At 43.1% G+C, this 26,367-nt stretch overlaps 1 protein-coding gene across 1 annotated transcript; it reads right to left on the reverse strand.

Annotated features, from left to right (window-relative positions):
* Positions 1 to 10,750: 10,750 nt before the first annotated feature.
* NMI (N-myc and STAT interactor) lies at positions 10,751 to 23,391 on the reverse strand. The gene is made up of 9 exons (XM_075831085.1): positions 23,328 to 23,391; positions 21,276 to 21,336; positions 19,385 to 19,543; positions 19,014 to 19,130; positions 16,263 to 16,419; positions 15,179 to 15,285; positions 14,452 to 14,638; positions 13,817 to 13,923; positions 10,751 to 11,427 (listed from the first exon to the last, which is right to left on the reverse strand). Exons 2-9 carry the CDS (start codon positions 21,318 to 21,320, stop codon positions 11,239 to 11,241), a joined length of 1,068 nt encoding a protein of 355 aa, XP_075687200.1. The 5' UTR covers positions 21,321 to 21,336; positions 23,328 to 23,391; the 3' UTR covers positions 10,751 to 11,238.
* Positions 23,392 to 26,367: the final 2,976 nt, after the last annotated feature.

A 26,367-nucleotide genomic window follows, 5' to 3' on the forward strand; every position in this document is an offset into this window, starting at 1 on the left:
TTTACTGGACTAGTTTCTTGGTATGAATAACTAATAAACATTTCCAATGAATTAAAACTCTGGCCTCCTCTTTCTAAAGTTCGATCCTATGATAGGAAATAGCTGGTTACCTGGGCAGTACAGTGGCTCAATGGTTGGCGCTGGTGCCTCATTGCATTTCGGTCCTGGGCTTTAATATGGACAGAGCAACTTATGTATGTTCTGACTTTAAGAGTATTTTCCTTCAGGGTCAACCCTCCCCCCAACCTCAAAAGCAACGACATTGGCCAGATTATCTCCTCCTAAAAGGGAGATCTCCTGGGTGCCACATCTGTATCTACACCTCATCGGGGGGTCTGTATTGCTTTGGGAGTGAGTTAGGGTGTCCTATGCACTAATGTGTTAATTGCTGTAAATTCACGTTTGCCCTACATAAATTGGGGGGGGCGGGGGCAAAGTTAAAAAAACCTCTCTTTTTTTTGGGGGGGGGGGGGCTTTTTTAAGCTCCTATCACTGCTTCCAGGGACCATGCAGAAATGATGGAATCTGGTAGCAAAGCTCAGGAAGGTTCAAACCCCCCCCCCCCCTCCCCGAGCTACAACTAACGTACTATGCCTTTAAGATGTCCACGGTTATTCCATACCATGTTTATAGAGGCTGAAGCATATTTTATTTTTTCTAGCTTTAAATCCCCCACTTCCCTTTTGTCACCTGCTAAAATTCTAAATACATGCAGCCACCATTAGGGGGAGCTCTTGTATAAGGATTTCTACAGCTGGTACTAACATTATTGAGCTTCCCTAGTGGTAACTATAGGAATACTCTTTAATGGGAGGTAAACTGCTTCTTCTAGTATTTAGTTCTGTGCTGTAAGTTTCTAAACCTCAGATGCTGGATTATTGTGATTATCATGCTTTTTTGCATAAACTAAAGTACATGTGAATAAATGTAATATTTGGGGAAAGTGGCATCTTCACCTTCCAGTAGTTCCCAGCTCTATAAACATTTAGGTCAGTAAACATTGAAATGGTAACTAGAAGAGAACTGTCCGGTGCCACCTACGCTGTAAGAAAGTTTACTCTTAGGCTATGTTCACATGGGGTATTTTGCAGGAGGAATATCTGCCTCAAAAGTCCGTTTGGAAGTTTGAGGCAGATATTCCTCCCCCTGCACGCCGATTTTCGCTGAGTTTTTTGCCCGCGGCCATTGAGCGCCGCGGGCATAAAACAGCGCGAAATACGCTTTCTCTGCCTCCCATTGAAGTCAATGGGAGGTCGGAGGCGGAAGCGCCCGAAGATAGGGCATGTCGCTTCTTTTTCCCGCGAGGCAGTTTTACTGCTCGCGGGAAAAAGCCGCCGACGCCTCCCATTGATTTCAATGGGAGGCGTTTTCGGCCCGTTTTTGCCAAGTTTTGCGATGCGGTTTCCGCGTCAAAAAACTTGGCAAAATACTCCGTGTGAACATAGCCTAAGGCCTCATGCACATCCACTGCCTGTTGTACGGCCGCTAATGACGAATCCATGAAATACTCCCCGTACACGGATGGCTTCCGTGCGCAGTCCGTTGTTTCAACAGACCAAATGAATGGAATGGCCGAGACTGTACCGTCAAACGGACAGGACTAGGACCTGTTATATTTTTGCCGGAACAGCCACACTTACGTTAAAACAGTGTGCATGGCCTCATAGAAATGAAGTCAGTGGGATATCCACTAAAAAAACAAAAAAAAAACTATCGCACCTGAAGAACATAACTGAAGTGGGTTATGAGGCCTCATGTACACCAGTGTTTGGTCCACATCCGTGTTTGATCTGTGGGAGTGCACTCCTGTACTGAAACGTGTTTTCAATACGTAACCGTATTCCTGCGGGGAGGCAGGGACACCTAGCGTCATACATAACTATGATCGGAGCCCGGCTCCCTGAACGCAAACTGTATATCACGGACTGAACACGACCATGTGTCCGACTCTTTAGGGTATGTTCACACGCTTAACCAAAAACATCTGAAAATACGGAGCTGTCTTCAAGGGAAAATGGCTCCTGATTTTCAGGTTTTTTTTGTTTTTTTTGTCAACTCCTTTTTCACAGCGGTTTTGATGGCCCTTTTTGGAGCGGTTTTTCTATAGTCAATGAAAAATGTCCCAAGAAGTGACATGCACTTTTTCGCAGGCATATTTCCTATTGCAATCAATGGGCAGGTGTTTGGAGGCGTTCTGATTCTGTTTTTTTGAGGCATAAATGTCCTGAAATATGCCTGAAAACACTCAGTGTGAACATACCCTTACTCTTCAAGGGTCTTGCCTATAGGTAGCACTAGAGCAGCTTCCCTCAGGAGGCTTTTTTTGCATACTGGATTCCAGGGTCTTTGTTTCTGTAATGTCTGAAGCTTTTCTACTTTTTCAGAAAAAAATAATTTTTTCCTTGTCTGCATGTTGTGATGTAGAAAGAGCAGCGTTCTTCCTCCGGGTGGAGGCAGGTGTCCTGCTGCATTATTTATGCTCCTGACATGTTTTGAGCAGCTATTTTAGGGGATGAGTCAAATACTTTTTATATTCTATCAAGGCCTGTGAGCCAGTGGGAGCGCGTTTTTGAGTATAGAAAGATGAGCAATATTGTCATATAGTTACATAGTTACATAGTTAGTACAGTTGAAAAAAAAGACACGTCATCCAAGTTCAACCAAGGGACGGGACAAGGGAAGGGAAACATTTCTACACATAGGAGCTAATATTTTTTCGTTCTAGGAAATTATCTATTCCATAGATTCACAGTAAAGAAGACTTGTCGCCTCCTGTAGATTAGAGGGAGCGCCCCCTTGTTCTTTTAGGTGGTTTTACATGGAACAGGATATAATACCACAATACTAAAGAGTCTCCAATATTCTCACTACAGGAGCATAATGACGTTCTACTCTAATAACTCCATTACAAGGATCTGTCCAGCATCATAATGTGGGGCCTATTATATGTCCGTCTTTTATATAGTCATTACATCAGTCGCTGTACAAACTCCATGCAGATGTTGTTGGTTGGATTAGAGCCCTGGACTTCAGTGCTGTGAGGCAATAGTGGCCTATTTTAATCTTTGCTGCGGGGTCTACTCTTCTTTCTATTTTTTATTTTTTTTTGCATCTACAGAATGTAGCTCTTCCCTGAGGCTACTACTTCTACTGTACAGAACAAGTGAAAACACACCAGAAAATTGTTTGTAAAAGATATAATGTACAAGTCCATAGGCGTGGAAGAGTTTAACAAATGGACTCTGGCGCCATCTAGTGGCCAAAAGTCACAATTGTTTTTAAAGAAAAAAGACAGTTTATTATTCAGTGTAGCTAAATGTTTGACAAACATCTGACATGTCATAGTGACATGTCAGAAGATTGGATTGGCGGGGGTCTGAGCACTGAGACCACCACTAATCGTTAGAACGAAGCGGCTGAAGCGCTCGTGTGAGCGCTCAGCCGCTTCGTGTCTGTTTGGCTTTTTCCAGAAATAAATGTATCGGATAGATAGAAAGTATGAGCCCGTACTCCGATACGTCGGCTTTCCAGAAAAAGCCGAACAGACGCGAAGCGGCTCACGGGCGCTTCAGCTGATTCCTTCTAGTGATTGGTGGGGGGTCTCAGTGCTCGGACCACCACCAATACAAACTTCTGACATGTCACCATGACACGTAAGTTTTTGAAACATTTAGCTACACTTTAATGTTAACAGGTTTTGCAGTTTGACAACGAATTAATCTTCTGGAATTAAACAGTTGAATTGCAATAAGATTACATATTAGTTTGAATAATTTATAACTGGCTCTGAGTATTGTAACTTTACAGAATGGATTATATTAAGAGACAAGTAAATTTATCAGCAGTATATGAAGCATGCCCAGTATATTACACATGGGTAAGGTATCTATTGGGATGTATTTGCACATAACATAAAACAGCAGGCAAGGGGGGGGGGGTGGCACTCGCAGGTGTAAATTGAAGCTCCTGGGCCAAATGCAAAATCTATAAAATACTGGATTGTCTGGGAGATTTCTCAGACTCCTTGCCGGAGCAGACAAGTCTCCAGGAAAGCTCCTGGCAGCCACCACATGGAGGCAGGGGCGTAGCTAAAGGCTCATGGGCCCTGGTGCAAAAATTCAGCTTGGGCCCCCCTACCCCCCCCCCCCAACACCGCAAGACTCCTGCACGCGCCTATGCCCAGCTGCCTTACCCAACCGCAACCATGGATGCCCCCACACAGTATATTGCTCCCCATAGCTGCCCCCACACAGTATATTGCTCCCCATAGCTGCCCCCACACAGTATATTTCTGCCCCTCTGCAGTATAATGCTCCCCATAGCTGCCCCCCACAGTATATTGCTCCCCCCCCCCACAGTATAATGCTCCCCATAGATACCCCCCACAGTATAATGCTCCCCATAGCTGCCCCTCCACAATATAATGCTCCCCATAGCTGCCCCTCCACAATATAATGCTCCCCATAGCTGCCCCTCTGCAGTATAATGCTCCCCATAGCTGCCCCTCTGCAGCATAATGCTCCCCATAGCTGCCCCCCACTGTATAATGCTCACCATAGCTGCCCCCCACTGTATAATGCTCACCATAGCTGCCCCCCACTGTATAATGCTCCCCATAGCTGCCCCCCCACAGTATAATGCTCCCCATAGCTGCCCCCACAGTATAATGCTCCCCATAGCTGCCCCCCCACAGTATAATGCTCCCCATAGCTGCCCCCCCACAGTATAATGCTCCCCATAGATTCCCCCCCCCACAGTACAATGCTCCCCATAGCTGCCCCTCCACAATATAATGCTCCCCATAGCTGCCCCTCTGCAGCATAATGCTCCCCATAGCTGCCCCCCACTGTATAATGCTCACCATTGCTGCCCCCCACTGTATAATGCTCCCCATAGCTGCCCCCCCCACAGTATAATGCTCCCCATAGCTACCCCCACAGTATAATGCTCCCCATAGCTACCCCCACACAGTATAATGCTCCCCATAGCTGCCCCCGCACAGTATAATGCTCCCCATAGCTACCCCCACAGTATAATGCTCCCCATAGCTGCCCCCCCCCACAGTATAATGCTCCCCATAGCTGCCCCCACAATATAATGCTCCCCATAGCTGCCCCCACAGTATAATGCTCCCCATAGCTGCCCCCCCACAGTATAATGCTCCCCATAGCTGCCCCCACAATATAATGCTCCCCATAGCTGCCCCCACAGTATAATGCTCCCCATAGCTGCCCCCCCACAGTATAATGCTCCCCATAGCTGCCCCTCCACAATATAATGCTCCCCATAGCTGCCCCCACAGTATAATGCTCCCCATAGCTGCCCCCCCACAGTATAATGCTCCCCATAGCTGCCCCTCCACAATATAATGCTCCCCATAGCTGTCCCCCCACTGTATAATGCTCCCCATAGCTGCCCCCCACTGTATAATGCTCCCCATAGCTGCCCCCCACTGTATAATGCTCCCCATAGCTGCCCCCCCACAGTATAATGCTCCCCATAGCTACCCCCACAGTATAATGCTCCCCATAGCTACCCCCACACAGTATAATGCTCCCCATAGCTGCCCCCCCCCACAGTATAATGCTCCCCATAGCTGCCCCCACAGTATAATGCTCCCCATAGCTGCCCCCCCACAGTATAATGCTCCCCATAGCTGCCCCTCCACAATATAATGCTCCCCATAGCTGCCCCCACAGTATAATGCTCCCCATAGCTGCCCCCCCACAGTATAATGCTCCCCATAGCTGCCCCTCCACAATATAATGCTCCCCATAGCTGTCCCCCCACTGTATAATGCTCCCCATAGCTGCCCCCCACTGTATAATGCTCCCCATAGTAGCCCCCACTGTATAATGCTCCCCATAGCTGCCCCCACTGTATAATGCTCCCCATAGCTGCCCCCACTGTATAATGCTCCCCACAGCTGCCCCTCCACAGTATAATGCTCCCACAGCTGCCCCTCCACAGTATAATGCTCCCCACAGCTGCCCCTCCACAGTATAATGCTCCCCATAGCTGCCCCTCCACAATATAATGCTCCCCATAGCTGCCCCCACAGTATAATGCTCCCCATAGCTGCCCCCCCACAGTATAATGCTCCCCATAGCTGCCCCTCCACAATATAATGCTCCCCATAGCTGTCCCCCCACTGTATAATGCTCCCCATAGCTGCCCCCCACTGTATAATGCTCCCCATAGCTGCCCCCCACTGTATAATGCTCCCCATAGCTGCCCCCCCCCACAGTATAATGCTCCCCATAGCTACCCCCACAGTATAATGCTCCCCATAGCTGCCCCCCCCCCACAGTATAATGCTCCCCATAGCTGCCCCCACAATATAATGCTCCCCATAGCTGCCCCCACAGTATAATGCTCCCCATAGCTGCCCCCCCACAGTATAATGCTCCCCATAGCTGCCCCCACAATATAATGCTCCCCATAGCTGCCCCCACAGTATAATGCTCCCCATAGCTGCCCCCCCCCACAGTATAATGCTCCCCATAGCTGCCCCTCCACAATATAATGCTCCCCATAGCTGCCCCCACAGTATAATGCTCCCCATAGCTGCCCCTCCACAATATAATGCTCCCCATAGCTGTCCCCCCACTGTATAATGCTCCCCATAGCTGCCCCCCACTGTATAATGCTCCCCATAGCTGCCCCCCACTGTATAATGCTCCCCATAGTAGCCCCCACTGTATAATGCTCCCCATAGCTGCCCCCACTGTATAATGCTCCCCATAGCTGCCCCCACTGTATAATGCTCCCCACAGCTGCCCCTCCACAGTATAATGCTCCCACAGCTGCCCCTCCACAGTATAATGCTCCCCACAGCTGCCCCTCCACAGTATAATGCTCCCCACAGCTGCCCCTCCACAGTATAATGCTCCCCACAGCTGCCCCTCCACAGTATAATGCTCCCCACAGCTGCCCCTCCACAGTATAATGCTCCCACAGCTGCCCCTCCACAGTATAATGCTCCCCACAGCTGCCCCTCCACAGTATAATGCTCCCACAGCTGCTCTCACACAGTATAATGCTCCCATAGCTGCCCCACAGTATAATACCCCAATAGATGCCCCCATACAGTATAATGCCCCCCATATGAGCTCCCCATACAGTATAATGCCCCCCATACAGTATAATGCCCCCCATAAAGTATAAGGCCCCCACATATCAGCCCCTCATACAATATAGTGCCCCCCATATGTGTATAATAGAAAAATAATAAAATTACTTACCTATCACCGTTCCCACGCCGGGTGGAGGATCCTTGTTCTCCTTTGCCATGTGATATGAGTGACTAGGCGCAGACTGGGGCGATGACGTCACTACATTGCGCCTGTCTGTGTCGAGTCACTCATGGCTCAGTGAATGCTGGAGGAAGGAGCCGTCAGCTCCTTGCTCCAGCATTGAATTCAACAGGAACTGGGACCTTGGTGAGTGACCCGCGACCCCCCACAATTTGTAGTGTATTGTATTGTGCAGTTTGTGGTGGAGATAGAAGGGGGGGCTGTAATTTAACGGCCTATCTCTCCTCTCTCCACCGCAAACACAGGCAGCACAACACAGTACATTACGGGCCCCCTCTTCAGCTCACCACGAGTCTTCCCGCACCGGCTCTTCCACGCTGGCTGGAATGTCCCTCACATGACATCACGGTCACATGGTATACTGAGTGTACCATGTGTCCGTGACGTCTAAGGAGCCCGGCCCGTAACCAGGAAGTGCCGGCGTTGCGGCACAGAGTATTTATTTACTTATTAGCGTGCTGTGTGTGCGTGTATATATATAATGTGTGTGTATTTCTACTGCTCCCACTGCATTCAATAAGGGAAATTTATTAACCTTTCTACACCAGTTTTCTGGCATAGAAAAGTTGCAATTTGCAACTTGTGGGCATTTTACACAGCTCTCGCCACGTTTGTGTAAAGGGGGCATTGCTTTCCAAAAAGGACCAGGCCACAGTAGTGGGTCAAACTTATTATTTATGCTAGAAAACTGATGTAAATTATAGCAGAAATCTATGCCAGCTCGAACGTCTCTCTGTGGGGCAGAGCAGGGTAGAGGCCTGTGCTGGATCTAGTACCTTCCCGATCGGACAATAAAATGTATACTCGCCTCACTGTTCCTCTTCCCTTCCCTCCTCCGTGCCCCTCAGCACTCTGCAGCTCATACAAGTCGCCTCAGCATGTTGATATAAGGACCTGACGCTGCAAAGTACGGAGGGGAGAAGCAAAGAGTAACCGTGAGATATACTTCTCTTTTTAATCCAATGGGGGATGGATGGTGCATGGCCACAGACGCTACGCCACAATTATGCTGCATGGCCAACAGAAAGATGCAACACATTAAGAGGCGTTCTCCTCTTGATAAAAATGTTGCATCTTATTCCAACAAACTGGATAACGGCGTCCCACTAAGTCTCGATAATCTCCCCAAATGAATGTTGTATAAATATGAATGTGGTGAGCACCCCCTAGTGGGGACTGCAGGATTTTCTGAAATGCTATGATTATGAAGGGTAAGCACTCTGTCGACACTATCAGGGACCCTCTTCCTTCTGACACGAATAGAGCAATCTGCTGGCACTATCGGGGGGCCATTTGCTGGCACCGTTAAGGGGCATGCCTCTGATTTTTAGGATTGCACACCGCTGGCACTGTTCATGGGGGTCACTATGTTAATTGGGGTTCCCTTTGAATGTTGTTATACGGTGTGGCTTGTACTTGTGGACGGTGTTAACAAAAACCAGTCCTAAAAGTAGGTAAGGCTCTATTCACGTTTGCCTCAGACTCCGTTAGGAACCTCCATCACAGATCCGATGAGAAATGGCAGACAAAAACAACTATTTATCGTCCAGTAAAACGACGCACACTGAGGGGAACCCGACAGAACCCATTAAAGCTGCGTGTCTGTCATGCGATGGGCTGGCGCTTCCGTTTTTTTTTTTTATTCCGCAGTATATCAATGGTATTTGCGCAATCGCTGCTTACTTGCTGTGGGTTTTCCACATTGAATTCAATAGGAAGGTAAAACCTGCAACAAATAGGTGTTTTTTTTTCATGCGGAAACGCAACATTTCCGCTACAAAAAAACGCAACTCAGATAAAAAAAAACAATCTTATGCTTACTCAGAATTCTGTGCTTCTCCTTTGTCCGGGCCGCCCTCCTGGGATGATGTTTTATCCCAGGTGATCGCTGCAGCCAATCACAGGAAACGTCATCCCAGGACTGCAGGACATCAGAGGGACGCATCACCATGGTAAGTATCCATATTTTTTTAGGTGCAGGATTTTCGCAGGGGACATTCTGTCCGAAAAGCTGCATCACAATTAGTTTTTTTTTCGGCCGGAATTCCGTGCAGGGCATGGTGTATAAGCTGTATACTTTTACGCAACGTATCCACCCTGTGTAAACTTACCCCAATGATGGAGAACCTTGAGGGAGACAGCCCACAACAAATCAGATTTTATCGGAGTAGTTTTCTAATTGATTTACTTTATTTGGTGTCCAGATTATCATGCGTTGAAAATAAATGCCAGATTATCAATGTCGATCATTTGATTATAACCCTTGACTCGCTTGCAGACACCAATGACCAACAGAACACAAGTTCCTGCACAATTTCCAAAATGTCTCGTAAATTTCCATTGACTATAGACCAGGTTTCCATTGGTGGGCAGCTTTTGTTTTTATTAATATCATGAAATTATTTTGACATCCATTAAGTAATCATCTGTGAGCGCTTTCTTTCTGTTATCAGCCACATGGTGATTGCACGTTACCTCATTATATAAACCGTGATCGCTTTTATACTATTTACAGGGCTAATAGCTCACACATCGTTTTATCAGCTGTAAGATTTCCAAACTCTTCATACAGACTTGTAGATGTGGACCAAAGAGAGGGCGCAAAAGGTTATTTTGCGTGACCCTAACACAACACTATCTAATTTTGTGCCGTATGTGACTACTGAACTCAAATACAGATGTAGCCATCTTTATCTGGACTTTCAACAAATTAAATATTGTCAAACTTTTTCAATGGCTTTTGTTGTGTTATCACGCTGCAACAAGTTATCAGTCAAGATAAAGATGGCTACATCTGTATAATGAACTGGAAAAATGACGTATATAATAATCAAATGTATATTTAACAATAGTAAACCAAGGGACACTGGATTATAAAGGAACACTACATGAAAACCTGATACCGTGTTATGTCTAGTGAGGGGGAGGAGTCAGACACAGGGATTCTCTTTAAAGGAACAGTGTCATCACAAATAATTTTTTTATATGTTAAAGATGTTAGTGCTTTAATAAAAACGTTTATATTCATTTGTGTGTTTGTGTTTTACTGTTTCTTATTTTTACACTTTTTCTTCCCTATGGGGGCTGCCATTTTTTGTTCCATTTCTGTGTGTGTCGATTAACGACACACACAGACATGGAATACGGCAGCCACAGTCCCATAGGGACTGCGAACGGCTCCCGTCCCATTGACTGCCGTGTACGGCGTCTGTGTGGGAACTGCGCATGCGCCGCTCCCACACAGTCCTATTCGAAATTGGCGCCGTCCGGCGCCATTTTCCTGTGGACCGGAAGTCGCGGCCGGACAGTAATATTACTACTTCCGGTCGCGGCTTCCGGACTTGTGCACATGGAACAGCGGCAGCAAACGGAGCGGACGGGCCGGAGGGAGCCGCGGCGGCAGGAGCAGGTAAGAGATTTCAATGTATGTTAGTGTTTGTGTGTGTTTACTACTGTATGTAAACCTACTACACTGTGGGTTACCTCAAAAAATGGCGACACACAGTGTAGGAGGTTAAACCTTTCAAACCCCTCGTTTATCCCGGCACTAGCCAGGATAAAGGAGGGGGGGATGCTGAGAGCTCACTAGAGCGAGGGCTTTTAACCCAATGTTGCAATGCTGCAATTTTGGGAACTAGCTCCATCTAGTGTCCAAAAATGGGTAGTATTATAAATTAAAAAAATTTATAATATTTCCTGACTCGCGAAAAAAATAAAAAAAATTTGAACAATGTTTAATCACCCACACACTAAATGTTTAATTTTTTTAAAAAAAACATGTTTTTCTGGCAACACATTCCCTTTAAATTCTTGTCATGCTCCGCCTCCTGAAGCCCCGAGATAGACATAAGTGTATCAGATTTTTCTGGAGTGCTCCTTTAATCCTTTGCCTTGTTTTGCTCCCTCATCTAATCTTCCTATTTTAAGCCTGATCTTCCTCAAAGAGCGCCAATTTATTCTTATGGGAAAAAGCAATGCATTCCACTTCGTCACCACCATTACTTGGTTTCTGAAAATGTATCTCTACAAAATCCTGAATGTCGTCTTCACAGTCTATCTGATTTCTTATCTCTGCCAGCAGCACAGTTCTTCGGCAAATCCCAGAAAATATCTGAAATTAAAAAAAGAAATAACAGAATTAAGGGCTATGTACACATTAGAAATGTTGTTTTTTATATATATTTAAACATCAGTGTGTTTGCGACTTAATTACATTTTATTTAAAGTTATGTTTACTTTTTGAGATACAGCTGCTTTGTATCCTGTATGCCGAGAAGCTGTATCGTGCCCTGAAACTTAGTTATGAACTTAACCCCTTAGTGACCACTAATACGCCTTTTTACGTGATTCACTAATGGGCTTTAGGCTAGGCCGACGCCTTTTCACGTCAGCCTAGTCTAAGTCCTGCACGGGTCTCCCGTGCAGGCAGGAGCCGGGGCTCTGCTGTCTGATGACAGCTGAGCTCCTGCTCCAACGCCGGCGATCAAAGTTTACTTCAATCGCGGCCGTTTAACCCGTTAAATGCCGCCGTCAATAGCGACCGCGGCATTTAACTTTGTTTACAGAGGGAGTGCGCTCCCTCTGTCACCCATCGGCGGCCCGCGAATGCAATCGCGGGTCTCCGATGGGGTGTCATGGCAGCCGGGGGACTGATAAAAGCCCCCAGGTCTGCCCTGGACATATGCCTGTTAGGACGCGCCGGAGGCACTGACAGGCAATAATGCTTTGGTATACGAAGTATACCAGAGTATTATAGCAGCGATCGGAACATCGCACAGTAAAGTCCCCTAGTGGGACTAATAAAATAAGTTATCAAAGTGAAATAAAGATTATTAATAAAAAGTACAGTAAAAAAATAAATAAAACCATTTTTTCCCATAAAAAGTGGTTTTATTTAGTAAAAGTGTAAAAAAAAAAAAGTACACATATGTGGTATCGCCGCGACCGTAATGACTCCATTAATAAAGTTAATATGTAATTTAAACCGCAAAGTGAACACCGTAAAAAAAAAACGCAAAAAACTATGGCGAAATTGCAATTTTTTTCCATTGCCCCCCAAAAAAGTCATAATAAAAATGAATCAATAAGTCCCATGTACCCCAAAACAGTACCATTCAAAACTACGTCTTGTCCCGCAGAAAACAAGCCCAAAAAATCACTACATTGATGGAAAAATAAAAAAATTACGGCTCTTGGAAAGCGACGATGCAAAAACAAATAATTTTAGTTCAAAAGTGTTTTTATTGTGCAAAAGTCGTAAAACATAAAAAAACCTCTACATATGTGGTATCGCCGTAATCGTACCGACCCATAGAATAAAGGTAACATGTTATTTACGTCGCATAGTGAACGACGTCAATTTAAAAACGCATAGAACAATGGCGGAATTTCAGGGTTTTTTTATAATCCCCCCCAAAAAGGTTAATAAAAGTTAATATAAAAATTATATGTACCCAAAAATGGTGCTATTAAAAAGTACAACTAATCCCGCAAAAAACAAGTCCTCATACAGCTATGTAGACGAAAAAATAAAAACGTTATAGCTCTTTGAATGCGACTATAGAAAAACGAATAAAATAGCTTGGTCATTAAGGCCTAAAATGGGCTGGTCACTAAGGGGTTAATTGTGATCCATAACAGCTCAATCCTGCACATCGGAGACACGCTAGACCCACTGACACTGAACCCGTCTATCCAGCTGACCTGATGGATTCAGGTTTCAGTGCACGATACAGCTGCTCTGCATCCAGAATACAAAGCAGCTGTATCTCAATTTTTTTTAATAAAATATAATTACAAAGTTGTACCAATCACACTGATAGACATTTTTATTAAACAAATATATATTTTCAAAGGTGTACATAGCCTTTAGATATTATAAAATAAATGCAGAAATATTACATATAAGGCTCAGTCTACATTTGTGGTCTAACTGGTTTATATTGCTTTTGATAGGCACAATTGGCCACCCTAGACAGCAGATGTTGGGGGGGGGGGGGGGGGGAGAGGGATCAGGTATGTTGGATTTCAACATCCAAAGGTGTCTGACAGCAGCTTAGTCACCGCTCCCCATTGAAATAAATATGCATGTACAATTATGCTGAACGTGCATGTGCTGTTGAGTCGGGTGAAATATAATAGCACCCAGCGAAGGAATGTACGGCTAACAGCTATTTCATGTGTATAGCTGGCTTTAGTATACGGTTGAATAAATCCATCATATTTCTTATGTCATAGACCCAGAGACTGCTCTCACTATCTCTATTTCCCCATGCTTTACACTGCAGCTCTGCTTTAGAATGGTGCTGTATATAAGTAAAAGTTCTGTTCTACCACTCCTGAATATCACAAGATATTTCCGTTACAACCAGGATAGAATGAATAACTACAAAAAGATTAAAGTAGCTACCACACATACACAGAAGAATAATAGCTCCATAAATGGGGGATGCCGAAATTTCTCTTTAAAACCCTTAACTCCATAAAGTTCAGAATCTTACCTGTAGTTTGTTTAGATGTTTTTCTATGGATGGTGATATTCCAATTTCATACGTGGAGTCCCCGGCTGTTATCTGATGCTGAGTTTTCTCTAAGACACGCTGAGCAACTTTAAAAGAAAAGTATATAGAAAATTTAAAAAAAGGTGCTAACAATGCTGTGTTACGGCTACTCCTCAATAACACAGGCACAGGCTGCCTCACTGCTCAGGTTCTACTTCTAGTCTATATTACGTACATGTATTTTTGACATTGTCAAACACTGTCAAACACTGGCTACCAAAGCTTGGTTAGTAAATGAAGAAGTTCCATAAAGAAATAAGACATTTTGTACATTCGTCTGAAGCTTTTTGATATTGTGCTGGGACTTCCTGCTGGGAGAGGGGAGAGAGAGCTGCTTCACTCACAATCTGGACTCCAAGATGTTCACACAATGTGAATTTACTGAAAAATTAAAATAAAAACCTGATATTGTTGCATGGCTTCTGCATAGTATCAGTAGTTTTTTTTTAATTATTTTTCTGGGACACAGGTTTTGTGTTTCCTACCCCAATAAAAATTGCTGATGTCCATAATCCTTTCATTCACAATTCCTAAAAAGAAAACTAAAAATGTCTCCACCCACACTAAATACACACCTCCATTCTCTTTATAAGTAATGCAGGCAGAATTATTGTTCTTGTTGTATTCCACCGACTCTATTTCTCCACCTCCTATGTTAGATTTGTAGAAGGTAAGCTCCAGTTTATCCTTCAGGGTCTCTTCAGGGAGGCAAGTAGGGAGATTTCGAACATTTACTTTTGTGTTGGCGATGGTCATGTTCACCTATGAAGAGTAAGGATATCATACAAGAAGTATCCCTTTATCACGCTTCTCAGTAAATTATAAAAAATAAATGTTGGGCCTATATAAAGCCAATGAAGAACAATGATGATGTCGAAAAAAGTATAGAAAAATACAGTAAAGAGGTGAGTCAGGATGCTTACTTCGTGCAGAACCTCTGTACACAATAGTACTATACATAATTTGGACAAGTAGAGTCCCAATGATAAGTTGATCACAGGGCGTCCCACTGCAGGGACCTCAGCGATCATCTGCAATCTGTTGGGGAAGCAGGCAGCAAGTGTTTCATTTCCCTGCAGCGCCTCCACAGGGGAAATTATGCATTACATAGTTTCCATCTAAATAAATGGGCGGTCCATGTAATACATGGACATCCTGGGTCCTTCACAGTGAGACATACTCTTTATAGATGCTCTCCTTTCTTGCTAATAGATGACGGTCCTGAACGGGGACTTCCCTCTATTAACACTTTCTTAATTAAAAAAATAGTTCTATTCTACGCCAGACAAATATTTTTTGTACCTCAAACGCCAAGGTTCTTCCAAGTTGTACTTTATATGCTTTCACTTCTTCATATCCATTGCTGAATTCAACATTATGTCTTCCTAAATCAATAATACCTTGGGCCACTGTAGGAAAAAAAAATACTTAGAAAAATATAGTGGCTTTTATGATGCCGATTTGGAAAATGGGGGTGTCGGGTCTTGTTCCAAGTACACGGATGGGACTCTCCATTAAAGCCTATGGAAGATGAGAAGTAGCTCTACGACCCCAGTCTAGTTTATTAAAACAATATTTTGCTGAATCACATCTTTCTGGATCTCAACCGAATCTACATAGGTCAGTGAAAAAAGTACTTATAGTGGCTTCAAACTGTACTGAAGGTTTTTTGCAGCGATTTTCCTGGGATTCTTTCCAATGCTTTGTTGCAAAAAAAACGCTATGGCCCGACGTTTGCTGAAGACCAATAGGAAAATATAAAACGCACTACAAACTATGCTTGCTTGTGTCTTTTTTTTTTTTCTTTCCATTTTTGATACATTTTTGGGATCCATAGCATTTTTTTCAAAACGCAGCATGCCCTAGGTATAGTGGGGTTTTATTCAGGCATTTTCCTATATTCTTCTCTATAGGACATGAAAAACGCATGTAAAAATGCCAACTTTGTTTTGCAACCCATGATTTATTCTGAAAAACACCACAAAAACTGCCATTAAAAACGTAACACACGTTGACACGTGTTTTTGGATAAGGCAACAAAAAAAACAATGGAGGTCTTTGGAAGAAAAACCCCTACTAATTGTCTGAATAACCGCCAAACCAACCCCTTGCTAACGCCACTGAGCCAAAAAACGCAGGACAAAAGAAAAAACACACCGCAAAAAAAACTGACAGTTTGTGGTACGTTTATTATTTCACGGCACCTTTATAGCAACATTTTTGTAAATCCCCCATATGATTCCCATACACAAAAACTGGTATAAAAAGTTGAACAGTTGCCCTAGGAGCCAGTCCGATTGTAACTCTGGTGTGTCCCACAAGGTTTTTATGGGCAACTTTTTGGGCTGGACAGGTTTTTATACAACATTTTTGTCATTTATTATACCTGTTTCTTTTTCGAATGTTAGCAGAGCCTGACCATCTTGCAAAATGTACGGGTATTGTATCAAGATGTGACAGGTGTAAGGAATATTTGAAAGGTTTCCCGGGTCAGATTCTTCCTTTGTACAGTTTATATTCTTGTGTGGCAATGTGTTGTCAACCTGATGTAGAGACAAAACAAAAGAATGCGCTCAGATCAAGAACTTATTTTAAAATTAATGATAAAGAAATTGAAGAACTTATGTTAAAAAAGGAAAAATGCGCCGTATATATATTGGTATGGGTAAATAAATGAGGTCTGTTACTTTTTTTTTCGTAGCCTTTTAACCCGTTTTTCAGGAAAATGTTACATAGAAACAAATGAGTCTAAGGGCGGGTTCACACGTGGCGGAATTTCACTGAAATTCCGCTGCGGACACTCCGCAGCGTTAATCCGCAGCGGTGCCGTTTGTCCATTGACTTACACTTTAATTTAGCAGTGTTCGTTTAGACTAGGCGTAAAATTCTGCTGCGGAGCATAGGCTGCGGAGCGGAATTTGGTGTCCGCAGCATGCTCTGTCTGTTGCGGAGCAGTGGCGGACTGGTTGCGGACTCATGGCGGAATTTCTCCATTGACTTCAATGGAGAGTCAAAATTCCGCAATGAAGTCCGCAGATCTTATGTGTGCTGCGGAGCGTATTGTTTTTACTACCATGACATTTCTTCATTCTGGCTGGACCTATGTATTTCTAGGTCTACAGCCAGACTGAGGAAGTCAATGGGGCTCCCGTAATGACGGGAGCGTTGCTAGGAGACGTCTGTAAATAGTCACTGTCCAGGGTGCTGAAAGAGTTACGCGATCGGCAGTAAATGTTTCTGCACCCGGGACAGTGACTACCGATCTCAATATACATGTATCTGTAAAAAAAACATATAAGTTCATACTTACCGAGAACTCCCTGCGTCTGTCTCCAGTCCGGCCTCCCAGGATGACGTTTCAGTGTAAGTGACGGCTGCAGCCAATCACAGGCCAAGCACAGGCTGCAGCGGTCACATGGACTGGAGCGTCATCCAGGGAGGTCGGGCTGGATGCCGAAAGAGGGACGCGTCACCAAGACAACGGGCGGTAAGTATGAATTTCTTTGACTTTCACTAGGGAAAGTGCTGTCCCTTCTCTCTATCCTGCACTGAATAGGGAGAAGGGAAGCACTTTTCCTGCAGTCCGCAGCGGCCAGTCCGCATCAATTTTCTGCACATTTTGTGCAGATCCGCAGCAGAATCTGCAACGCAGATTCTGTGCGGCATTGATGCGGACAGTTGCGGAGGAAATCCGCCACGTGTGGTCATGCCCTAAGGGTATGTTCACACGGCTTATTTTAAACGGGCAGAAATTCGGAAGCAAAACGCCTCCAAACATCTGTCCGTTGATTTCAAAGGGAAAAACTGCGTTCTGTCCCGACGGGGCATTTTTGTACGCGACCGTTTTGAAAAATGGCCGCATTAACAAACGCCTGCGGAAAAGAAGTGCATGTCACTTCTTGAGACGTTTTTCATTGACTCTTTAGCAAAACTGCTCCAAAAACGTCTGTAAAAAACGTAGCGAAAAACGCGAGTTTGATTAAAAAACGGCTGAAAATCAGGAGCTGTTTTCCCTTGAAAACAGCTCCGTATTTTCAGCCGTTTTTTACTAAGCGTGTGAACATACCCTAAGGGGTCTGTCTATGTTTGAATGAGTCTAAAGGCTGGGGCTTCACAGTAGATTTTATCCAGTCATGTTCATTGTTGCTCAGCCGTGAATGTGATGGACCAATCAGTTGTTGGCATGTAGAGGAAGCGGCTAAATTATGTATTATGTGATGGCTGGTCTGTAGTAAAATATCAAATGTACTACATGCAACTGCATTTTGGTTTGTGCCGTTTTTGAGGCAATTTTGGGGTCAGCTGCATTTTTTTCAAAATTTAACACTTCAAAAATACCATTAAAAAAACTGATGTACAAAATGGCACTAAAATTAAAAATGCCACAAAAAAACGGCAATAAAAACACCATAAAAAAAAGCATATTTCATTTTAATACCGCTAGCGTTTTTTAGAAGCGTTTTTTTTAATGTAGTTTAAAATGCTAGAAATGTTGTGTGTGTGAAGGAGGTCTTATGACGGGTTAATTGGGTATGCCATAAAAGTCAGATGGTGGTTAAATGACCACTGGGACCTCATTGCTCCTGAGAATGGCGGTTACCCAGTCCCCGTTCCTAGCAGATAGTCTTTATATACACAAACACTCTTCATTAAAGGGGTTTTTCCATAATCATTATATATCACCTATCCACAGGATCGGTGAAAAATATCTGATCGGTGGAGGTCAGACCGCTGGGACCCCAACTGATCACAAGAACGGGCTTACCGTACCGTTCCTGGGAGCCCTATAGGAATAGAGCGGTACTGCGCATGCTCGACCACCGCTCCATTTATTTATATGCGGCTGCCGAGCGCAATCATTAGCAGCCCCATAGAAATGAATGGAGCGGTGGCCGAGCATGCGCAGTACCGCTCCATTCCTATCAAGCTTTTTAGAACGGCAAGATGATCCCATTTTCGTGATCTGTGGGGGTCCCCTGCCGATCAGATATGTACCACCTATTCTATGGATAGGTGATAAATAATGATTATGGGAAAACCACTTTAAAGTCAATGTGAGATATAGAAACAAGTGAGTGAGTGTGCTCAATCCAAGAACAGGAGAACAAATTAACAGCTGAGTTTTCGGTTAACCTACCCGTAATTCATTTCTTGTCTTCTGAAATGTTTCCGTGCAATTCTTAATCTTACCGTCAAGTACATCAATATTGCTCATTAATTCTTCTTTTTCCCTTTCTAGTTTTTGCATCTCCCTCTACAGTTGCATAAAAATAGAAAACATAAGAATCAATAAAGGGGTTTTATGATATTGGAAGAAAAAGGTCCCACAAACAGCGCCATTCTTGTTCGTAGGCTGTGTCTAGTATTGCAGCTCAACCCTGTGCACTTGAATACTGCAGTACCAGACACAGCCCATGGGCAAGAGTGGCGCTATTTCTAAAGTGGATCCTTTTTTTCTAATCTTAGCCATTACTGTGACTACAATGAATATTATGAGGATTTTCTTACATGGTAAAGCTTCTTCTTTTCTGATAGAGTTTCCTCAATTTCAGATGACTTCTCCAGCAGCTGATTCACTTGTTGTTCTGCTTCTTTATGAAGATCATCTGCTTCCAGTTTAGCTAAAATTGTTTTCGATTTGCGTTTTTCTTCCTCCTCACATTTTTCCTTACAAAAATGAGAATAACAATTATTATTAATCCTACTGCGACATCTGTGGCAATAAATAGTCTACTGAAAACTTAAAGTAACACTCCGCCTCTATCATAAATTCATACAAAATATTAAAGGGTATGTGCACTTTTGCAACCATTTCTATTGCTCCAGTGGATCTAAAAAAAATATCTCCTGCCGTTTTGCGTCTACAGCTTCTGTGCAGATGTGTCTCCATAGTTACAGGCTACAAACAAACTGTGAACCTGCAGTGATGTCTTAGTCAACTCCTTTGGCCCTTTCTTGTTGCCAACCAATATGCCCCAAAGTGTGGTTCTCCAGCTGTTGCAGAACTATAAGGGTATGTGCACACACAAACTAAAAAACGTCTGAAAAAACGGAGCTGTTTTCAAGGGAAAACAGCTCCTGATTTTCAGCCGTTTTTTAATCCACTTGTGTTTTTCGCTACGTTTTTTACGGTCGTTTTTGGAGCTGTTTTTCTATAGCGTCATTGAAAAACGGCTCCAAAAACGGCTCAAGAACTGACATGCACTTCTTTTTTGCGGGCGTTTTTTTAGGCGGCTATTTTTCAAAACGGCCGCGTAAAAAAACGGCCAGTCGGAACAGAACACTATTTTTCCCATTGAAATCAATGGGCAGATGTTTGGAGGCGTTCTGCTCCCGATTATTCGGCCGTTTACGGCCCGAAAAACAGCTGAAAATAGCCTGTGTGAACATACCCAAAGGATATGTGCGCACACAAACTCAAAAACATCTGAAAATACGGAGGGGTTTTCAAGGGAAAACAGCTCGTGATATTCAGACGTTTTTTAAACCACTCGCGATTTACGCTGCGTTTTTTACGGCCGTTTTTGGAGCTGTTTTTCTATAGAGTCAATGAAAAACGGCTCCAAAAACATCCCAAGAAATGACATGCACATCTTTTTCGCGGGCGTCTTTTTAAGTGCCGTTTTTGGAAAACAAGGCGTAAAAAAACGCCCCGTCGGAACAGAACGCCGTATTTCCTATTGAAATCAATGGGTAGATGTTTGTAGGAGTTCTGCTTCCGATTTTTCAGCCGTTTTTCGGGACATTTACGGCCCGAAAAACGGCTGAAAACACTCCGTGTGAACATACCCTTACACCCATCATGCCCTGACAGTTTGCCGTAGTTTTGAACAGCTTGAGAGACACTGATTGTGGATCACTGCTATACACAGTATATGAGAGGCAGGTGGAAGGAAGTGAGGGTATGTTCACACGGCCTATTTTCGGCCGTTTTTCGGGCCTTAAACACCTGCGTAAAAAAACGGTCGCGAAAAAGAAGTGCATGTCACTTCTTGGGACGTTTTTGGAGCCGTTTTTCATAGACTATTGAAAACCGCTCCAAAAACGTCTGTAAAAAACGCAGCGAAAATCGCGAGTGGCTTAAAAAACGTCTGAAAATCAGGAGCCGTTTTCTCTTGAAAACAGCTCCGTATTTTCAGACGTTTTTAGTCTACCGTGTGAACATAGCCTAACAGGATCAGATTATACTGGTTTGTTTGTAATCTCCTACCATGGCGACACATAGGCCCGCATAGGAGCTGTATACAAAATGGTACAATATTTTTTATTCAAGTCCATTTGTAGAATTGCCTCATTTTTTATTATAGGTGCATGGAAAAATAAAAAACCTGGTTGCAAATGTGCATGATTTAGCTGATGGTTCCAGTAATGTGATTAAAAAAAATATGAAAAATATTACCTTCAATATTTCCAGTTCTGCTCTTAACAGCTGAATATTATCCATGGTGTTTATTAGAAATCTAAAATCAACCGAAAAGTAACTTTATTATAGTACTGCTATTTCATATGTACAGCATTATATTAGACATTGCCACTATTCTGCCCTAGGGTGCCCAGTATTTACACCTTCTGCACATTGTTGCTAGTCAAGGGTGTGGGTAACATAGAGGTTGCCCATGTGGCAGCTAGGAGGGCATCTGGAGTCTGTTGCCTACGGGTGTGGGCCTTTTGCTTTTCTTTATTTTGTTATAACAGTCCTGCCGGGGGTGAGATTTTTGGGGGCAGTTATACAGGAGGTCCATAAGGCCAAGTTCAGACATAGCAGCAAAGTACAATACAGAACATCTGGACGGTGTTTACAAAACTCCATCCACATGTCATGAAAAAAATCTGCATGGAATTGGAATTTAAAAAGCAAGTCAATTGATTTGTTGCAGATTTGTACCGTGGATTTTCCACGTTCAATGTATGGGGAGAAATTCATGGCGAATCCGCAGCACAATCTGCAGCAAAATTCGCTCGTAATACATGTGGATTTTGTTGTGCACGAAGCTTACGTTTTGTGGATAGGCCATAAATGTCTGAGATGGGAATACCCCTTTAAAGGAAATCTGAGAAGTTGCATGACCGAGAAAATTATGTTTAATTCCCCTAGCGTGCCAATCAGAAATGCCACTGAGGCGGGTCTCCTGATTGGCCGCTAGACCCATCAGCAGTTTTGGGGCCTCAGGTTCCCTTTAATGTACTATTACAAAAATGTGATTGCGTAATCACTGCATCAGTTAGTCTGATGACCATCATTCAGAGCTGCATTAACTCTGCAACTGCCAGGAAAGAAGAAAATTCCGATCCTGATTCTGATATTTTAGGTAAAAAAAAAATTAAATAAAAAAGTTGAAAAAAAATAACACAACAATTTTTTTTATTTATTTATTTGATCCCATATACAGTAATATAAGGCCCTGTTCACACAGAGGTTTTTTGCAGGCAGAAAATTCTGCCTGGAAAAATCAGCTGTTTTTTTTTAAGTAGCTTTGCACCACATGCGTTTTTTGACGTGATTTTTTGCTGCAGATTTTTTTGCTATTTCTTCAAGAGGGAATAACCGCTAGAGTTTTTGCCGAAAAGCGCGTCAAAAAAACGCAGCAAAAATTGCATTTATTTCCGTCTCCCATTCATTTTTAGGCTATGTTCACACAGAGTTTTTTGCAGGCAGAAAATTCTGGCCATGACGTTTGTGGCGTTTCTTGTTCGCGGCTCTCGCGGGCAAAAAACGCAGTGAAATACGCTTTCTCTGCCTTCCATTGATGTCAATGGGAGGTCAGAGACGTAAACGCCGAAGATAGGGCATGTAGCTTCTTTTCCCTGTGAGATGATTTTTCCGCTCGCGGTAAAAAAAAACGCCTCTACCGCCCATTAAGATCAATGGGAGTCAATTTCGGCCGATTTTTGCGGCAAAAAAAACTCTGTGTGAACAGGGCCCCCACATATTTGGTATCTGCAGATTACTGTCACAACTTTCACTACAAATATTTGCACTTATTTAAGGTCGGCAATGAAAAACATGCACAAAAAAAAAAAAGAACAAACAACGACATGGCAGAATGGGATTTTTTTTTTGCTTGTCTTCCTAAAATGAAAAAATGAAAACTTAACATATAAATACCCCAAAATGGTAGAAACTACAACTTGTCTCAGATAAAACAAAACCTCATATTGTTGTGTCGATGCAAAAATGAAGAAAGAAAGTTACTAGTTACGGAACGCAGAGATACAAAAATGTCAATAAAGGGTTAAGGAATATTGCACGCAGCGTTTTGGAGATCGCGGTCTCCAGGATACCCCGACTACGGAATGTGAAGCATATGATAAGGAAGTAGAGGAGCGGTAGACGGGCGGATGTCTGTGAAAATACGGGGAGAGTCCGGACCATGTGGTTTCCATACAAAGCGGGAATCACTGGTAGGTTTATACTCAGAAGCAAATAGACTAGAAGTGGTCAGTGACTTACCGGAGGCAGCAAAACGGTGAATCCGAGGGCGACCGGAAAATAAGAGGTTTCCTAGTTCTCTGCTCTTCCTGCTGCAGAATAGAAACTAAAAGATCAGCGCGACCGTCACTTTCACTTTCTATTTTCTTGTGTGTTAACCTCTTAATGACTGAGCCATTTTTAATTTTCCTTTTTCCCTCCCCGTGTTCCAAGAGCCATAACTTTTTTATTTTTCCGTCAATGGAGCGGTGTGAGGGCTTATTATTTGAGGGGGGAGTTGTGGTTTGTAATGACACCATTTAAAGTACCATATAATGTACTAGGAAACTGAGAAAAAATTATTTGCGGGCAGAAATTGGAAAAAATGTGTGATTCCTACATTGGTTTTTTTCTTTTCGTTTTCACGGCTTTCACCGTGCTGTAAAAACAACAACTTAACTCTATTCTGCTGCTCAATATGATTACGGTGATACCAAATTTATATAGTTTTTTTTAATATATTTTATTACTTTAAAAAAAAAGAAAAAACCTTTTTGTTAAAAAAATAATAATTTTGTTTTGTTTCACCACATTCTGAGAGCCGTAACTTTTTTATTGTTCCGTGGATTGAGCGGTGTGAGGGCTTATATTGTGTGGGACGAGCTGTAGTTTTTATTGGTAACATTTTTTGGTACGTAAAACTTTTTGATCACTTTATTATGACTTTTTTTTTTTTGCGAGCTAAGGTGACCAAAAAACAGCGATTTTGGTGTTTTACATTTTTATTTTTTACGGCGTTCACCATGCACATTAAATAATGCTGTATTGTATTAGTTCAGACTTTTACGGATGCAGCGATACCAATTTTGTTTATTTTTATTTTTTTTACATTACTTTAGAAGAAAAATGGCAAAAGGGTGTTTTTAAAAAAAAAAAAACTTTTAATACTTTTTTCCCTCTACTAATAACTTTTATTAAACTTTTTGTGCCAGAGACCTGGCTTAACAGAGGCAGACAAAAGGCAGCCCTGGGTGCCTTCATTAGGCCTCCGGGCTGCAATGACAACCATTGGCACCCCCCATCGCGGTGTGGGGGTGCCGATGAGCTGTCTGAGGGGGACGCCCCCCTCTCTAGAACGCCTCAGATGCTGCGGTCCAGATTCGCTGCAGCATTTGAGGGGTTAAACGGCCAAGAACCGCATGATCGTTAGTCTGGGCTGTCAGCTGGAAAACACAGCCCGTGAGCGCGCTCCATACTTCCCTATGACACTTATCATGTACATGTACGTGATAATGCATCATGGGGTTTTAAAGTCAGTGATACAGTAAGTGACACAATGTCAATCAGTGACACAGAGTCAAATAGATATAGATCAGCAGCACAGGACCAAAAATTAGGTTGGGTGCACGCCTCTTGGGCACAGTCCAAAATTACCCCTTCAATGTAGGCAGAAGAAAGTGAGGCAGCACTACCAAATATTGGAAAAAATGATCCTTTTATTCCACGTGCGACGTTTCAGCTCAGTGTGAGCCTTATGCTGGAGTGTTATGCTTGAGGAAGGCTCACACTGAGCTGAAACGTCGCACGTGGAATAAAAGGATAATTTTTTCAAATATTTGGTAGTAGTGACACAGAGTCAGTGATTCTCTGGGGCAGATACACTATTGTGGCTGTGGCTGTGCCCAAATGTAGCGCATTTTTGGTGCATGATGTTGCATTCATTTTAAGACCGATTACGGGAATGCTACGAAAAGAACAGATGTTTGTTTCTCACTAGACACTTTACAAGTGTCTACAAAAGAGGGTGTGGCTAAACATGCGCCAAAATTTGACACAAAAAAATGGCCCTATACTAAGTCAACCAAGAGGTGGAAAAGGAACAAAAAAAAGTGTCTAACATGTCTAGCGAGATTCGTGCACCACTTTAATAAATTTGGCGCATCTTCTGACTGCCTGGTCTAAGTTATCTCTGTTACTAGTAAATCTGTCCCAATATGTTGATTTGTATAAATTGTATTTCCCTTTGTGTATATACAGCAGCCCCAACATATGCAGCGCTGTGCGGAGATTGTCAACACTCTCATCGGTTCCTGTCCCTAATGGGACTCACAATCTGGTTTCCCTGACTCATCATTTCATAGAAAGCCAATTAACTTCTCAGGATGTTTTTGAAAAGTTGCAGGAAATCGGAAAACCCAGAGGAAATTAATGGAAACACGAGGAGAACAAACTCCATGCAGATGTTGAATGACAACATTGTGTGTCACCTGAGATAAGACCTGCAATAATTTTCTATGTAAATTCCACTCTCAAGAACAGACCGTACCCTCATAACCGCAACATCTGAATGGTCCCATTAGCAGTGCCAACAGAATGCCCACCAATAAACAGTGGCAGCAAAATGTTCCAGTATGAGCAAAAAGCCCCTAATAAACAATACTGCCGGCAGCTTTGCACATAATCAGTACTAGAAGAGTTTACCCTCATATACGACGCCAGCATAGTGCTCGCCATCACACAGCTGCAGAATTCAATAATAAAATTGTGCATGCTTGCAGCTACCACTAGGGGGTCTCACTGATACATCTGCTTTCCGGAAAAAGCCGAACAGAAACGAAGCGGCTGAGCGCTCACACAAGCAATTCTGTCTCAGTGCTCGGACCCCCATCAAAACTTATGACATGTCAGAAGTTTGTCGAACGTTTAGTTACTCTTTAACCCCTTAAGGACGCAGCCTAGTTTTGGCCTTAAGGCTCAGAACCCATTTTTCAAATCTGACATATTTCACTTTATGTGGTAATAACGTCGGAATTCTTAAACCTACCCAAGCGATTCTGAGATTGTTTTCTCGTGACACATTGGGCTTCATATTCGTGGTAAAATTTGGTCGATATATTCAGTGTTTATTGGTGAAAAATTGCAAAATTTAGAGAAAATTTTGAAAAAATTGCATTTTTCAGAATTTAAATGCATCTGCTTGTAAAACAGACGGTTATACCACCCAAAATAGTTACTAGTTCACATTTCCCATATGTCTACTTTAGATTGGCATCGTTTTTTGAACATTCTTTTATTTTTCTTG

This window comes from Rhinoderma darwinii, chromosome 6, assembly GCF_050947455.1.
Source record: "Rhinoderma darwinii isolate aRhiDar2 chromosome 6, aRhiDar2.hap1, whole genome shotgun sequence".
In the NCBI taxonomy this organism is placed as follows: Eukaryota; Metazoa; Chordata; class Amphibia; order Anura; family Rhinodermatidae; genus Rhinoderma; species Rhinoderma darwinii.